Source organism: Aphidius gifuensis, linkage group LG2 (assembly GCF_014905175.1).
Source record: "Aphidius gifuensis isolate YNYX2018 linkage group LG2, ASM1490517v1, whole genome shotgun sequence".
In the NCBI taxonomy this organism is placed as follows: Eukaryota; Metazoa; Arthropoda; class Insecta; order Hymenoptera; family Braconidae; genus Aphidius; species Aphidius gifuensis.
Genome location: NC_057789.1, coordinates 6,681,695 through 6,698,366, shown reverse-complemented (window position 1 = coordinate 6,698,366; position 16,672 = coordinate 6,681,695). Strand labels below are relative to the sequence as shown.

At 26.7% G+C, this 16,672-nt stretch overlaps 3 protein-coding genes across 7 annotated transcripts; 2 read left to right on the top strand and 1 right to left on the bottom strand.

The window, feature by feature from the left end:
- Positions 1 to 39: 39 nt before the first annotated feature.
- On the top strand, positions 40 to 4,059 carry LOC122848746 (jmjC domain-containing histone demethylation protein 1). 2 transcript variants are annotated; one of them, XM_044147028.1, is made up of 5 exons: positions 40 to 343; positions 447 to 726; positions 830 to 1,543; positions 1,580 to 2,499; positions 2,637 to 4,059. In XM_044147028.1, exons 1-5 carry the CDS (start codon positions 302 to 304, stop codon positions 3,762 to 3,764), a joined length of 3,084 nt encoding a protein of 1,027 aa, XP_044002963.1. In that variant the 5' UTR covers positions 40 to 301; the 3' UTR covers positions 3,765 to 4,059. The 2 variants fall into 2 exon arrangements, with proteins under 2 accessions (XP_044002963.1, XP_044002962.1); XM_044147027.1 differs by having other exon boundaries at positions 830 to 2,499.
- A 1,340-nt stretch (positions 4,060 to 5,399) lies between these two features.
- On the top strand, positions 5,400 to 16,540 carry LOC122848743 (GATA zinc finger domain-containing protein 14-like). The gene is made up of 3 exons (XM_044147022.1): positions 5,400 to 5,796; positions 12,237 to 14,861; positions 15,138 to 16,540. Coding segments are annotated over exons 1-3 (2,850 nt in total). The 5' UTR covers positions 5,400 to 5,794; the 3' UTR covers positions 15,361 to 16,540.
- On the bottom strand, positions 5,796 to 11,708 carry LOC122848744 (DNA ligase 1-like). 4 transcript variants are annotated; one of them, XM_044147026.1, is made up of 9 exons: positions 11,405 to 11,678; positions 11,069 to 11,263; positions 8,973 to 9,318; positions 8,330 to 8,617; positions 7,909 to 8,234; positions 7,543 to 7,786; positions 7,042 to 7,252; positions 6,641 to 6,953; positions 5,865 to 6,550 (listed from the first exon to the last, which is right to left on the bottom strand). In XM_044147026.1, the coding sequence occupies exons 2-9, from the start codon at positions 11,237 to 11,239 to the stop codon at positions 6,389 to 6,391; spliced, it is 2,061 nt and encodes a 686-aa protein (XP_044002961.1). In that variant the 5' UTR covers positions 11,240 to 11,263; positions 11,405 to 11,678; the 3' UTR covers positions 5,865 to 6,388. The 4 variants fall into 4 exon arrangements, with proteins under 4 accessions (XP_044002960.1, XP_044002961.1, XP_044002959.1 ...); XM_044147024.1 differs by having other exon boundaries at positions 5,898 to 6,550; positions 7,042 to 7,339; positions 11,405 to 11,708; XM_044147025.1 differs by having other exon boundaries at positions 5,796 to 6,550; positions 11,069 to 11,619.
- Positions 16,541 to 16,672: the final 132 nt, after the last annotated feature.

Genomic DNA, 16,672 nt, shown 5'->3' with positions numbered 1-16,672 from the left:
CTATAGTGGTCATTCAATAAACTCCGTCAAGGTTGCTTGAAATATCACGACACTCGCGAAATAAAAAAAGAAAAAAAATATATTTTCAATGTGGCGGTAGCATGTACGCGATTGGACCACCAAGTTTATAATCAAATCAAACATTTAACCTATTTTAATTGGATATTATATAGTGACATGTGATTATTATTTTGTGAAATATAATAACTATTAATAGTTGAATTCAATATCATAGAAAATTATAGTAAATATAATAATTTTAATGCTATTGAGATAGTACGTTTTCGACAGCGTGTTTGCAATGGCCGATGACACTACCTCGCTTCCCCGAAGGCGTCAATTGGTAAACAAATGGCTTCTATTATAATAATAATAATGAATAGTAATTTAATATTTATAACCAAAAAATTAATAATTATATTTTATTTTTATTAATAATTTATTAGAGAGAAAGAACTAAAAAACTTTATACAGATGATTGGACACTCGGTGATGAAGAGATTGAGGGAAAAAGAACTTTTCAACTTGATGAAAAAATTGAATGTGAAAGATATGATCTTAAAAAATTTACAGGTCTTTTTAAAGTTATGAATGGATCAGATTTAAATATTGAATATCTTCAACGTAATGGATTAAGTATTCCATTATTATTTCGTGATAAAGCTGGTCTTGGTTTACGTGTACCAAGTCAAAATTTTTCAGTAAATGATGTTAGAACATGTGTTGGTAAGTGTCAATAAATACAAAATATAAATACACGTGTGTTGGCAAGTTGTTGTTGTTGTTGTTATTGAGTATAATAAATATTTATTTTTATTATTTTCATTAGGATCAAAAAGAATTCTTGATGTTATGGATGTAAATACACAAAAAAATGAAGATATGATGATGAAAGATTGGCAAAGATATTATGAGGATCAAAATAAAGCAAGATTATTAAATGTAATATCACTTGAATTTAGTCATACAAAGCTAGAAAATTATGTACAATCACCATCAATTGTTAGAAAAGTTGATTGGGTTGATGTTGTATGGCCTCGACATTTAAAAGAAGCACAAACAGAATCAACAAATTTACTTGAAGATATGATGTATCCAAAAGTACAAAAATATTGTTTAATGTCAGTTAAAGGTTGTTATACTGATTTTCATGTTGATTTTGGTGGTACAAGTGTTTGGTATCATATATTAAAAGGTGGTAAAATTTTTTGGTTAATACCACCAACTGAAAAAAATTTATCACTATATCAAGAATGGGTGTTAAGTGGTAAACAATCAGATGTATTTTTTGGTGATATGGTTGATAGATGTGGTAGAATATCATTGACTGCTGGTATGACATTATTTATACCAACTGGTTGGATACATGCTGTATATACACCAAAAGATTCACTTGTATTTGGTGGTAATTTTTTACATAGTTTTGGAATTGAAAAACAACTTAAAGTTGCACAAGTTGAAGAAAATACAAAAGTACCACAAAAATTTAGATATCCATTTTTTACTGAAATGTTATGGTATGTATTGGAACAATATGTTTATGTTCTACTTGGTAATAGTCATTTAGATGTTTCAGAAACAAAAAGAAATCAAATGTCACCAACACTTAAAAATTTACATCATCATTTAACACCATATGAATTACATGGTTTAAAATCAATTGTTATGTATCTTCATTCTTTACCATCAACTAAAAAAAATGTTCCTGATTTAATACGTGATCCAGTTGCATTAGTACACGATGTTAGATGTCTTGTTGAACAACATCGTTATGATAGTCCAGAAGCAGCAATAACTGGTTATGCAATATTACCAGTACCAAAAATAATTGTTAAAGATGAAGATGGTAATAGTAATAGTAATAATAATGCTAATTCTAATTCAAATGGTAATAGTAATAGTGGTAATAATGGTGAATCATTTAAAATTAAAAGATCATATACTAAAAGATTTTCAAATGACATTAAAATTGAAACAAAATCACCAATGCAAAGACGTAGACGTACAAGATGTAAAAAATGTGAAGCATGTACAAGAGCTGATTGTGGTGAATGTACATATTGTCAAGATATGGTTAAATTTGGTGGTACTGGTAGAGCTAAACAAACTTGTATGATGAGACAATGTATGAGACCAATGTTACCAGTAACAGCAGCATGTAAAATATGTCATATGGATGGTTGGGGACAACATCCAGCACCTCTTATGGGTCGTCCAATACCAACAACACAATCAACATTAATGGAATGTACAATATGTTATGATATTGTTCATCCAACATGTGTTGATGTTGATAGTAAACCATTAATATCATCTGATGATATTCCAAATAGTTGGGAATGTCCAACATGTTATGATTGTCGACTAAGTGTTGATGTTAAACCACGTTTTATTAAATCACGAACTCGTAAAATATCAGTATCAAGTGCAGCATCATCAGCACCTGATTCAGAGACAACAATAACACCCAATAAACGACCAAAATCAGATACATCTGTGGTAAGAATTTTTTATATTATAATTTTTTTATTTTTGTTTGTTTTTTTTTTTTTAATTTATTAACATAACAATATATACTTACAGATATAAATAATAAAAAAAAAAAAAAATTAAAAGAATGATAATGATAATTACAGACATGGAACGATAATGAATCACCAGAAGCTGATAAAAAATCAACATTAAGAACTCAATTAGCAGCCCAATTAATAAGTACAACAAGTAAATCATTGAAAAAACCAGTTGTTGTTGTTCGTCCAGTATCGTCATCTTCATCATCATCGTCATCATCATCATCATCATCACCACCACCAGCACCACCAATAATACTACCACGACTATTACCACGACCATCATCACAACCAGTACCACCACAAGCACCACCACCAGCATCATCAATACAACATTCTTCAGAAATGAATGGTCAATTATTGACATATACAAATCAAAAAACAGTGCTATTATCAATATTTAAATATTTACGTCCATGTGATCTTGCTGTTGCTGCATTAGTATGTCGTGCATGGGCAACAGTAAGTATTGATCCAAGTCTTTGGCGTCGTATGAATTTATCACAAATACATTTAACAGCACCACATTTAACTGGTATTGTACGTCGTCAACCAGAAAATCTTTGTCTTGATTGGTCAAATATTGCTAAACGTCAATTAGCATGGTTGCTTGGTAGATTACCACAATTACGTAGTTTATCATTAACAGGTTGTTCATGGATTGGTGTATGTGCATTACGTACATGTACATGTCCACCATTAATTAATTTAGATCTTAGTCATGTTTCTGGTTTAAATGATTATGGTTTAAGAGAAATATTAAGTCCACCAGTTGATTCAAGACCTGGTTTAATTGATAAATCATCACGTTTAAAACAATTAAAAAATTTAACACTTGCTGGTTGTGATATAACTGATGTTGCATTGAGATATATTTCACAACATTTACCTTACTTAGAAATACTTGATTTATCAAGTTGTGGAAGAGTTACTGATGCTGGTGTTGCACAATTATCAACACCACCAGTACAAACAACAAATAATCTTGTTTCACTTAATTTATCAAATTGTAGATTATTGACTGAAACAAGTCTTGATCATTTGACACGTTGTAAAGCACTCAAAAGACTTGATCTTCGACACACAACTCAAGTCTCAACTCAGGCTGTTATTAAATTTGCAGCAAGAAGTATTCATAACTTGCATGTTACTGATGTTAAACTTGTTGAAGAAAAAAAATTCAAAAAAAAATGAGGTAAATTTAATGCAATGAAAATTAACTTTAATTTAAAATGAAAATAAAAAAAAAAAAAAAGATTTATCAGTTTATCCAATTGAATATGATAATGTAATTATCAAAAAGTTCTTTTTTTTTTTTTATTAATTTTTTGAGTAATTAATAAATTTTGTATAGTGATTATAATTGTGATTATTTTTCCTTTTTTTTTATATAAATACAACTCTGTACATGTTAATGATTTCACGACACAACATCTGTTGTGAACATTAGATAATAGTATCTGGGGATTTGAAATATTTCGTTAATGTGCAATCAACCTTTTTCTTTTTTTTTTTTTTAAATAACATTTTCAATTAACTAAAGAATTTTGAAAGTGATTTTTTTTTTCTGTATGATTTAAAAACGAAAAAACATGGTTTTGTCTTCCTACGAAACAGACAGAAAACGAGTATTTCGTGGAACTTTTTAATCTTCATTTTGGTTTTATTTTAAAACATTTTTTTTTTTGACAACGAATTAATGATTAACAATGAAATATAAATCCAATAATTGATTTCTACAGTAATTAATTTTTTTTAGTATTAATTATTATGAATTAGATAACTAAGTTTTCTAAGTATCAAAAAAATTAATACAACATGAGATGTACTTATTTTTATAATTTTCATTTTTATATTTTTGAAAAAAAAAATAAATTTATCATTCAAGAGTACATCTTGTGCTATCAATGTTAAATAAAACTGTAAATTTAGTATAAAAAAAAAAAAAGTTTTAAATACAAAAAACTTAAAAAAATATAACTCGTGATACGTGATCAATAATTGGAAAATTTATCAAAATATATTTTCTTTGTAATGATAATTTTTAAAACAATTAAAAATCATGTTAGATAATGTAATTAATAAAATCGAAAAAAAAAAAAAAATGTATTATTAATTGATATCTATTAACTGTAATAAATTGTTTTAAAATTAAATTTGTTTTTGTTGTTTTTTTTTTTTTTAATAAATCCTTGAACCAGCATCAGGATATGCCAGCTGCTTCAATTGGTACCAGCTGTTTTTATTAATTGAAACTTTGTAAATAAATTGCCAATGCTTGTGACCTTGGAAGTAAAAAAAATTTTCTATATTTGTTTTTCTTTAGCTACATTTATTTATAAATCTAATAAATAAATAATTAAATTGTTTGCTAGAATGTGGGAGTTGAAAAGACAACACAAAAATTACAATTTCAGTTGTAGCATAAATTGACAAGGAAATTAATAAATAAAAATAAAAAAACAATTCATCAAAATTTTTTTCTGCAAGATGAAAAGTAGATCTATAAATATTTAATTAAAATTTTATTATTTAGTCAATAATTAAATTATAATTGAATGAATTTATTGAATCACCAAGGATACCTTTGATGAATTATTATATTTTGCGCATGACACTACGCAATGACAAGTAAAATTGTGAAATAAAATTAATTCAAATATCGATCATACTGGCTAGAGTGGCAGCACTATCTAACGTTAAATTTCAAAATTATATATTATTTTTTTTTTTGCCTAAAGTGCGCCTTTATTGCGTGTGTGTGCGACACGTTATATGGCATCCTTGTTTAGATCCATATCCAGTTCTAAATAGCGCCTGTATACATAACGACTATCTCTCTCTTGCACACGTAAATTTGTACCTTAAAAGTTAAAACATGTGCATTTGTTTTTAAGCGTGCGTCGTTGATACTCAAAAAAAAAAAAGAGTCAAACAAGGATACCTATATTTGTCAAAAAAATAGATATACCGTGGAAGGTGCGCCTTCAGGCTTCAAGAAAAAGCCGGTAAATAAAGCGCATCGTCGCAATACGTATATTGATATATTCGCAAATATATTCTAGATTCATCCAACTTGTACTTGTATACCCAAACATCCAAACACCATAAATACACTAAAGTGCATAGTCAATGTATGTGAATTGTGAAATAAATAAATAACATTTAATTAAAAAAGTTGTCAAATAAAAATAACAAAACAATCAAAAAGACGTCATCATAAAATGTAAGTTGTCAAATTTTATTTTTAATTAATAATAATAAACAATTTGTAAGCAATAAAAACAGTTTGAATTTTTTTTTTCAAATTGCCAATAATTTTATTTTTAAAAAATCTTAAATTATAACAAACAAATTAACAAAAAATCAGAACTAAAAAAAAATTAATTTTATTTTTGTCTGATTTTATCATAACCTCCATAACAAATCATATAATTTTATTAATATCATATTGCAAATTAATATTGATACTTTCTTAATCTAGTTTCTTGAATTTGCGTGAGTGTGTTTAGAATTTAGACGTAGGTGTATATGGTGGGTTTGTAAGTGAATTTTTTTTTTATTTTTTTTTTTTTATACACAAATATTTCCATATCTATTCTCGTCATCTTGGTATTTTATACGCAGTAAATTTCCATTATTTTTTTAATTTTGTTTTTCTGTTACGATTTTGTTTTTTTTTTTTTTATTTTGTTTTTTTCCAATTGAAAATCTATATTTATCATTATTATGTATAAATTGTTTGATTATTTGTATTTTATTGTAATATATATTTAAATTTCATATAAACTATAGAAGTGAGATAATTTACTAATAAATTATCCAAGCTCAGCAAGGACCGAGTCAAGGTCTTCCTGGAGTGACAGACTATCTTCACGCTGCTTCACCAGGTCGTCTTTCAACCGGTCAACTTGAGCCTTGAGCAAGTAATTGCCCTTCTTCAGTGAAGCCAAACGACTCTCTTGCTTCTTTGCAGTCACCTAGGTAGTACATTTTATCACAAAAAAAAAACATATTAAAAATTAATCAAAGCATGTTGATTTATTTTATTGCACACTTGACTAATTTACCTGTAATTTGGCTTTACGATCTTCAGCATCCTCAGCCTCATCATCCTCCTCATCCTCTGATACTTCAGACTCTTCAGATTCTTCTGAATCTTCCTCTTCTGAGCTCTCTTCTTCCTCCTCTTCCTCCTCTTCTTCTTCTTCTTCTTTTTCTTCATCATCTTCATCATCAGTATCAGCCATTAATTTTGCCATTTTATCAACTTCTTTTTGTAGTGTTTTATATTTTTTTTTTTCATCTTTTAATAATTTTTGTTGCTGTTTTATTTGCTCCTTAAGGGCGTGTCTTTCATTTTTGGCATTTGTTTGTTTATTTCTAGTTGAAAAAAAAAAAAAAAAGAAAGTAAAATCAATAAGTTAAAAAAAATAATTTATTGATTTAATTTTTCAATTGAAATATTTACTTGAAATTTGATATTTTAGTTATGAGCAATTTAACTTCTCTTAATGCTCTTTTTTCTGCTAGTGCATCAGGATCATCATCTTCATCTTCTTCAGATGAAGTTTCATCTTCTTCCTCAGATTCACTTGGTGTTTTAATACCTTTATCAATACTTTTTTGTGATGCTATTTTAGCAACGTCTTTTGCACTTGGACAACCAGCAAGTGCCATTCCTGAAAATTTGTACCATGCTGATTCCATTGGTGAAATTTCATCTTGTGGTGATTCCACAATGGGCTCAGCCCAATCCCAATAATATTCTATTTTAAAAGCGATAAAAAAAAAAAGAAAGCACAGCAGTTTTATTAAAAAAGCAAAGCGTTATTTATTGGATTATTGCATTTTTTGTCGTTGTTATTAGCAGCAGCAAGAGTAGTCTATTTTTTTTTTGTTAGTATTATTACTTGTGTGTATATAAATTTATATTTATATATTTTTATTTTTTTCTCTTAAATTATCTTACCAGCTTTCATGCGTCTCTCTAATGCAGCATACATTCTTTTCATTTCATCTAATTCTAATTTAGCTTTATCTCTCTCTTCAGCAACATTTGAATATTCTTGTTCCAATTTTTCAGCATCTTTTCTTGCTTGTTCAGCTTCTTTTTTTAATGATTCAGTCAATTTTTCATCTTGTTTTTTATGCTCTTGTACATTTTGTTGAATTTTTACTCTTTCAACTTCAGCTTCTAAATTTAATATTCTTGCCTAGAAGAAAAAAAAAACATCTTGATTAAAATAAATATTAAAAATAAATAAATAAAATTAATTATTAATTAAAGAATTAATTAAAAATCAATAAAAAGCTCATTAAGCAAATCTATTTCTACCTGTAGCCTCTTGTTATCTCTCTCCAATGCCTCTTTATTTCTCAATTCAAGTGCAAGCATTTGTTTAGTACTTTGTAAATCATCTCTTACAGCATCAATATCATCAAGTTCATCAACTGTTTCAACAGTTTCAACTGGTGCTGTTTCAGCTTTTTGTATTTGTTCTTCAATTGTTAATTGTCTTCTAAATTTTCTCAATCCTTCTAATATTGGCTTTGAACGATCATTTGTTTTGACACTTTTTAATTTAATTCCTGATTGTATTTGATGAAGTAGTTGATTGTGCATATTGGATTCTTCTGATTCGAAGACAAAATGTGCTTTACCTGTTTTTTATATTTATATTTGTATTTATTTATTTTTTATATTTATAAATTTATCAGTATAATATAATTTAAAAAAAAATAATTAAATAAAATACCTGCGGGATCAGCCGTGACTTTGCTAACTCTTTCAATGATTGGTGCACTTCTGTCGTTGCACTTGACGTGTTTAAGTTGTTTGCCACTTTCAACCTCCTTCATCATGTCATGCCAATCTGGTCTTTTACGTGGCCTCGATTTAAGCATCTCCAATATTTTTGTTTGTTTATCAGACAATGCTGGTAAATCTTTTAAAACTTCACGTGCTGGTGGTGGTGGTGGTGGTCTTGGTGGTGGTGGTGGTGGTATTGCCGCCCTCGATGAACTTTTTGATAATGTTGGTGCACCTTTAATATAATTACAATTAAACATCATCACTTAATGCTAATAATTAAACAGGGTCGAATGAGGAAATGATTTTATACGAGACAAGAATAATTAGAACCGGGACGTATACTAAAATAGATTTGTCATGATGATGATGATGATGATGATGCCAATGAACGATAATATCACAGTATTGTCTTGTCTTGTTTTAATGTCAAGTTGTATTTATTAATTATTATTCAATTTTTTAACAATTTAAAACAAATAATAATGAAAAAATTGTGTTGCAAGTTTAAATCAATAACAGTGTGTTAAAAATAGAAAATATATTATTTTTATTTTTATGATAAATTAAAGATGAAAAAAATTTTTTACCTGTGGTACTTTCACTTTTTGATAATGATACTTTATTATCACTACGTGATCTTGATCTATCAATACGAACTTGTTTCGCCAACTGTGGTTTACTTGTTGATGAATTATTTCTTCCATTTTCACCAATTTTTGATTTTGTTATTTTTTCACTACCACTTGGTGGACTATCATTTATTGGTGAATTTTGTTTATTGCTGTTTGTTATTTCAACTGGCTTTCCAACAACTTTATTAACTGTATTTTTATCATTTTTTGATTGCGAAGGTATGATTGTTAATTTAGTTTGTTTTCTTGCCGGAGGCACTGTTGGTGCAACTCCATCAGCATCTGGTGTTTTTGGTACGCTCTAAAAACAAATAACAAATTCAATATAAAATCAATTAAATTATTTTACTTTAAATACAATTCAAATCATCATCATCATCATCGTCACTTGTTGTGATCAATTTTAAATTATCCCGAGGCTGTTTCATATTTATATTCCAGTCAGTTGTCATTACTGGAGAACATTTCCAACGAAATTTCAAATATATATATTTAAATTTTCATTTAAAAAATATTACCAAGTTTAATTGCTTCAGGCAAATGTTTATACTTGTAGTTTTTATTTTTTTAAAATCAAAATATATTTTTTCATTTTCTCCCTCGTTTATTTTCCATGACTGTAAATCACTAGACATTTTTCGAAATTTTTTTTTCCTCAACAAATGGATAAAAATAAATTGAAGAAAAAAAAAAAAAAACTAAGTGAGTGCTTATTTTCTCACTCAAGAGATTAGTTTAACTAAAAGAACTTTTGTTTATTTTTTTGGCTCTCAATTATCTTTCAATAATAATCATGAGTCAATTTTTTTTTTACAAATTGTTTATAATGATTTTATTAATAACAAATCATAGCTTTTAATTTTATACATGATGAATTATGATTATATTTTGTTTTTTATTTTTCATTGGTCAAACTTGACATTGCTAGAATTAAAATCATGATCACGTCAAAATTTTTAAATACGTTTTTTGTGTTGTCTCACGTGGTTGATGTGTGTGACACTTGGCCAGAATTTTTTATTTTTATTTATTACCTTGATGTGTGTTATACTCTGGTTAACTTATCACTATTAATTATTGTTGGAAATTTTTCCATGTCATTTGACGTTTATATTTAAAAATTTTTTTTTATATCTATTTTTATATTAACATGTGCATTGATTGATGCATCCTGATATTTATTATCTCAAGAAAAAAAAAATATAATCAAAAATCAACTTTTAGTTTTGTGTTTAATATCATAAAGTTAAAAATAAAAATTAAATTCATTTTGTATATCTATGCTACGTATCATCTTACTTTTAAATTCAAAATAATATTTTTTTTTTTTTTCTTTCTTTTGTAAATATATTTATATAAAAAAAAATGAGATAAATAAATTTTTTTAATTTTGTTGATTTAATTGCTTATTGTTACACGAGAGAGTATAAATATATTTTTTTAATGCGCAGTTATATTTTTTTAAATAAAATAATTTGTTTGTCAATTGATTTTTTAATTTTTTAGTAAATTAATATATCAATTGATAATTTTAATAATTTTATAATTTTAATTTAAACATATAAAAAAGCATGATGAAGCAGCTGGCTCAGGTCAAACATTTGAAATAGATATGTGAGAGAGCTTGAAATAATCGTGACCCAAAGTTTTCATACACTTAAATTCTAGCGACGTTAGTTATACCCTTCTGAACTCAACATCAATTATTATTATCTTACACTTGGTGGTATATTTTTATTTTATTTATCTCTTACTCGTTGACAGTCAAAAAGTATTTCCAATTTTTTATCCAACACATTAAAAAAATAAAAATCCAAGGGAATCAAATTTAAAATTTCCTTGATCTTTGAAATAAACATTATACATAAAATAATAATAGTAATAAAATAAGAAAAAAAAAAAAAAACAAGTTGGTTTTCTTTGAATATATTATATTGGCTTTTATCCAAATTTATAAATTCGTAAACAATGATTTGGCAGTTGTAGATAAAAAAAAAAAAAACATAATTTTAATGGTGAATTAAAATGAAAAATGAAAAATATTAAAATACTTTTAGTGTAACTTTGGTAAAAGCTGGAGCATCCTCAGTGGTTGGTTTTGATTCTCTTCTAGAATTAAGAGTCCATGGTGCTGCTGGTAATGGTAAAGGATTTGGTCCATCCCTGACCCACGGTGGTCTGAAGGTTGTCCTCTGGGGCTGTTGACCGCCCGCACCTGGCATTTTATTTTTCACCAAAAATTTATCCTTCAAAAAATTATCACAAGTTTATTAACAAAAATACAAAAACAACTGTTAATTGATTCAGAAATTTTTAACTATCACTTTTACACTGAATTACAATCAATATTTATTTATTTTTAAATATCCATGTAATTTAATACGCACTTTTAATTTATTATAAAAAAAAAATTCACTATTAATTAATAGTTTAAAAAAATTGTATAAAAAATTTTTAAATACAAATAATATACACTTGTTGTTTTAAATTAGTTTCTTGTTTTTTTTTGTTGATGATATTTGTCACTGAAGAATCCAATGATTTTTGTCGAAGTCAAGGAAAGATCAAGACCTGAACTGACTACCGGGATCATAATGATCTATCCCCTCTTATCTACTCTCCTTCTCTCTGTTTTATTTCATCAAAAAAATTTTGATATTTTCGGAGTATGACGTCACAAGGCAAATGAACAAAAATAGCGTAACCACGTCTTCTAGGACGCAACTGCTGATGTCTACAGAAAATGACAAGTCTCATTTGAAATATGTATTGCATTTATGATCATTTGCTTTTTATATTTTATATTATATTCTTCCTGTTTATCAATGTCATCATTTAAATCCTAATGTTGTTTACTCTACATGTCATTGATTACAACACTTGTTAATTTTTTTTTTTATTTGTTATTATTTTTTTTTTTTGTCTGTATCTATATTGGAGTCATATTTCACTTGAAAGACTGATCAAATTACTTGGCATGTTCTCTACTCTTTTTTAGCATAATTTTTTATATTTATTTTGTAGAGAATTATTTTTTGCATGATATTTTTATTATAATATTTAAAAAGTCATGACAATAATTTAATCATATTTTTTGCTGCGCTTTATTATTAGTATGCATGTTATAATTCTACTGCTTATTTTTGTTGAAGATAATTAGAGCTAAATTAATTTAAATTTTCATATAAAACTTATTGATGATTAAAATTTTAAATTTAGGTTTGGAAGGCCATCTGAAAGAAAATATCAATTGGCAGCACAAAAACGTCACGAAGAAGCTGTAAAATTTGATTATTACAATCAAACAGCAAAATATTGGGAACGTGAATGTGGAAAAGCTAAAAAATTTAATACCTGGAATGTTGATGAATTAAAATCAAAAAAATTAGAAAATATAAAAAAAGCTGAAGCATTAAAAATACGTCAAAATAAATTACGTGAAATTTTAAATACTGACGAAGAAATATATAATCGTGAAAATAAAAATTTAGAATCAAAAACATTAAAAAAAGAAGAATTTACAATTGAAGCACTTAGAGAAAAATTACAAGAAAAAAGAACTGAACAAAGTCTTTATAATCCTCATACATTTAAAAGAATTCAATCGTATTTTTCAAATCCAAGTAAAGCTGATTGTGCTATATTAAAAAATAACAAAATGAGTGGAAATAGTATCAACAGTTTTGATGGTAGTGATAACAACAATATGATGTCATCATCACCAAATCATGGTTTATGTTCAAAGATGGATGACTTTAAAATTCGTGCTCAAGAATTTAAAGATAATCGTATTGCTGCACAAGGATCAAATATTTCAACTTATTTAAATAAATCACCAATTGAAAATGATGCATCACCAACACCTTATTCTGGTGGTGGTTCAAATACATCAATGCAATCAAATTCATCATCAAAATCTGATATCAATGAGACTGATTTTAATAAATCAATAAATGAAATTAATCAAAAAAATAATGCTGATGCATATGATATTCGTTCACAAGAATTTAAAGACAATCAAACTGCTGGTGAAGGAACAAATATTGGTTTTGTTCATAATAAAAAATTTTTTGAAAATGAACTTGATTCACGTGGACCTGACAGACGTCATATCACAATGGGTAATCAAGTATTTTTAGAAGATGATTCTTCAACAAAACCTGTACATCAATATCATGAAAATGATTTACATCATACTGCTGCATTTGATACAAGAGCTCAAGAGTTTAAAAATAATCAGGCAGCAAGTGAAGGATCAAGTGTTGGATTTTATCAACCTTATCAATCATCACAAAAACGTAATGAAAATAAAAATAATAATGAACTTCATCATACTGCTGCTCATGATATTAGAAGTGAAGAATTTAATACAAATCGTGCTGCTGGTGAAGGTTCAAATATTGCACATGCACATCAAGATGAACAACCAATGCATGCATCAAATAGACGTCATTTTTTACTTGGAAATAGAGTTATGCTTGGTGATAATTCATCAAATAAATCAGTAAGTGAAAATAAAGGAAATGATCTTCAACATACTGCAGCATATGATATTCGTGCAAGAGAATATAAAACAAATCAAACAGCTGGTGAAGGTTCAAGTATCTCATTTGGTCATGAAAAACCATATTTTCAAAATGAACTTGGACCACGTGGATCTGATAGACGTCATATTTATCAGGGTAATCAAACATTCCTTGAGGATGATTCATCAACAAAACCAATTGATGATGGTAGTCGTAGAAGTCTTCAACAAATTGAAGCATTTGATCTTAAAGCACAAAAATTTGAAGGTAATCAAACTGATGATGAGAGTTCAAATAATAAATATTCACTTGATAAAGAAAGTAATAATCTTCATCATACCAAGGCATATGATATTAGAGCACAAGAATTTAAAGAAAATCAAGCTGCTGGTAATGAGGGATATAATAATAAAAATTTAATTGACAGTCAACAAAAACAATTTCAACAACGTGATCATGAATCTTATGGATTAGAAAGACGTCATTATGCTGAAGATGATAAATTATATATTGAAAATGATTCATCAAATAGACATGTTGATGGAAAAAAGGGTAATGATCTTCATCATACCAAGGCATTTGATATTAGAGCACAAGAATTTAAAGACAATCAAGCTGCTGGTGAAGGTTCAGGTTTTACATTTGGTAATGAAAAATCACAATTTTCACAAAAACAATTACGTCGTGGTTCTGATTCAAGTGGTGGTTCATCATCATCATCATCAAAAAAATCATTTGGACAACAAGATAATGCTTCAGCTTGGCGTCCAAATTCAAAATATGCTGATAGATACAAGCGTAGAAGTCTTGAGGGTACAAATGTATCTGATACTGCTGGTTCACGTGAGGCAACACCACCTCTTGCTTCTGATGAACATGAGCAAAATAATCAAACTGATAAACAACAAAATCATCATGAAAATTTAACAAGTCATCATAATACACCAGTTCATCATTATATTGATCATTATAATAATGAAAAAAGTCAAATGGAAGATGAAACAGATAAATCATCAAATTACAATAGAAATGCTTCATTTTCAATGCTTGCTTATTTAACACATTCAAAATTAAAAAGTCAAATAATGGATTTAGAAAAAAGAGAATCACGTGCTGTTACAAAACAAGAATGGGAAGATGCACTTCGTCTTCGTGAAATGCGTAATAATCTTGAACTTTTCCGTGAAAAAAGAATGTGGGAACATCTTGATGATAATGTCAATGACGAGGTTAAAAAACAAGCATGGGATACTATTCAAACTCGTATTGATCAATTGAAACAACGTGTTAATTTTTGTGAAAATACAGAACTCTACAGGTAAAAATAAAAATAATTTTTTATATTTATTATTAATTTTAAAATCATTTTTATGTCTTGGCCAATGTGCAATACATTAGTCATCTTGAAACTTTTAATGTGATTTTAATTTATGTTGTAAAAAAAAAAAGCTCAATTGCCAAAATCACATTTAAATGTTTCTTGAACTGTTTGATATACAATTAGGCGATTATCCAATTTAATATGAAAAATATTTAAGCTAATATTTTGTCTAGTATTTTAATTTAAAATAATTATTGTTTATTTTATTTTTAGTGAAGAGGCTAAACTTACATGGAAAAAATGGGACAGAGAAGATCAACAATCTTCATTGATTGCAGTTGAAAAATATCGTCAGTCATTATTGGAAAAACTTGAAGAAGAATGGCAACAACTTGCTGGTGCTGAAAAAATTAAAGTAACTGGTTTATTTGAAAAGTCAATGGCAAGTCAATTTCAGCATGAAATGTGCCTTCTTTCAAAGTTAAATCGTCATTAAGATATTTATTATTTTTGTTCACGTTATTTTTAACACATTAATTTAAAAAATGACATTTTTTTTTTTCACATATACACTATAAAAATCACAATGATATATATATTTGTGATATTTTATTTATTGTCTGCAAAAAAAAGCTTAAAAACGCACAATAAAAATACTAATTATAATACTAAATTATCAAGTAAAAATAAAGTTAAAAAACGAAAAAATTTAAACAACAAATCCAAGTGAAGCATAAATAATAATTATTTTAAAAAAAATAAATTTTCGGTATATTTTTTATGATAAATCAGAGCTTTAAACTATTAATGATGAACAAATTATAAAAAAAAAATATAAAAAAAAACAATATGAGTTTATATAATTGAATACTCTATTTTTGTTATAAAAAAAAAAAAAATAATAATTGCACGCATTTAATCAAAGAATATATATTAACTCATAACTATAACGATAATTGCATTAAAAATATTATAATAAACTGTTACACTCACAAAAGTCATCAACGATACTGAAAAATATTATTTAATAAAATTTATGTTATTTGAATGATTTATTTTTGGTCAGAGAATAATAATATTTTTCAGTTGAAATTGATAATTTGCATCGACCGGGTTTTTACCTATTAATTAATAGGAGTTTCCCTTGGTCCATAAGCGCAAATGCGGTGCAGCTATTAGAATGCAATGATTTACGAGAGAAAGTTACTATTATATATATTATAAAAATAATAATGTTTATTTATTAAATAGATATATCAATAAGCCAATATCTTAATAAACTGCCTTTACAGACTGACAAATTAATAATGCTCTTGAAACTAACTCAGGTAAATCTCAACATTTGATACTCTTTTTTTATATAAAAGAAAAAAAATTAAAAAAACAAAAGACCTGATAATATTTATATTATTATTCCAAAATTCAATACTTTCTCTCTATTATTATGCTAAGAATTATTTGAATATTTAATTCAAAAATTATATAATCATTATTAAAGTGCGTTAGAAATTAAACATTATTTATCAAACTAAATAAGTAACAATGCTTGAAAATAATAATTCATTGTGACATATGTTGCATATACATATAAAAAGTTGAAAAATACAATGAATGTAATAATTAATAAATGTATCACTATAAATATAATTAATAAATATTTAATATTTTAGTGCTTGTATTATTTCTGTGTCATCGTTATTCAATTTGTGTGTTTTTTATTAAACTTTTAATTTTTAAATTGAATTGACGCCATGTTGGTTTTTGATTCAAAATGGCGTTCATTGTTGACGACAACGCTGTTTGTTTTT

What these genes read in the sequence shown, in the direction of transcription:
- LOC122848743 (XM_044147022.1), top strand. An exon ending in GAAAATACAGAACTCTACAG is followed by an intron (nt 14,862 to 15,137) that starts GTAAAAATAAAA and finishes TTTTATTTTTAG; the next exon opens with TGAAGAGGCTAAACTTACAT.
- LOC122848746 (XM_044147027.1), top strand. Translation starts at nt 302, where the DNA reads ATGGCCGATGACACTACCTCGCTTCCCCGAAGGCGTCAATTG. An exon ending in TTCCCCGAAGGCGTCAATTG is followed by an intron (nt 344 to 446) that starts GTAAACAAATGG and finishes ATAATTTATTAG; the next exon opens with AGAGAAAGAACTAAAAAACT. An exon ending in TGATGTTAGAACATGTGTTG is followed by an intron (nt 727 to 829) that starts GTAAGTGTCAAT and finishes TATTTTCATTAG; the next exon opens with GATCAAAAAGAATTCTTGAT.
- LOC122848744 (XM_044147024.1), bottom strand. Translation starts at nt 11,239, where the DNA reads ATGCCAGGTGCGGGCGGTCAACAGCCCCAGAGGACAACCTTCAGACCA. An exon ending in AGTCACGGCTGATCCCGCAG is followed by an intron (nt 8,235 to 8,329) that starts GTATTTTATTTA and finishes TATAAAAAACAG; the next exon opens with GTAAAGCACATTTTGTCTTC. An exon ending in AGAGAGACGCATGAAAGCTG is followed by an intron (nt 7,340 to 7,542) that starts GTAAGATAATTT and finishes CTTTTAAAATAG; the next exon opens with AATATTATTGGGATTGGGCT.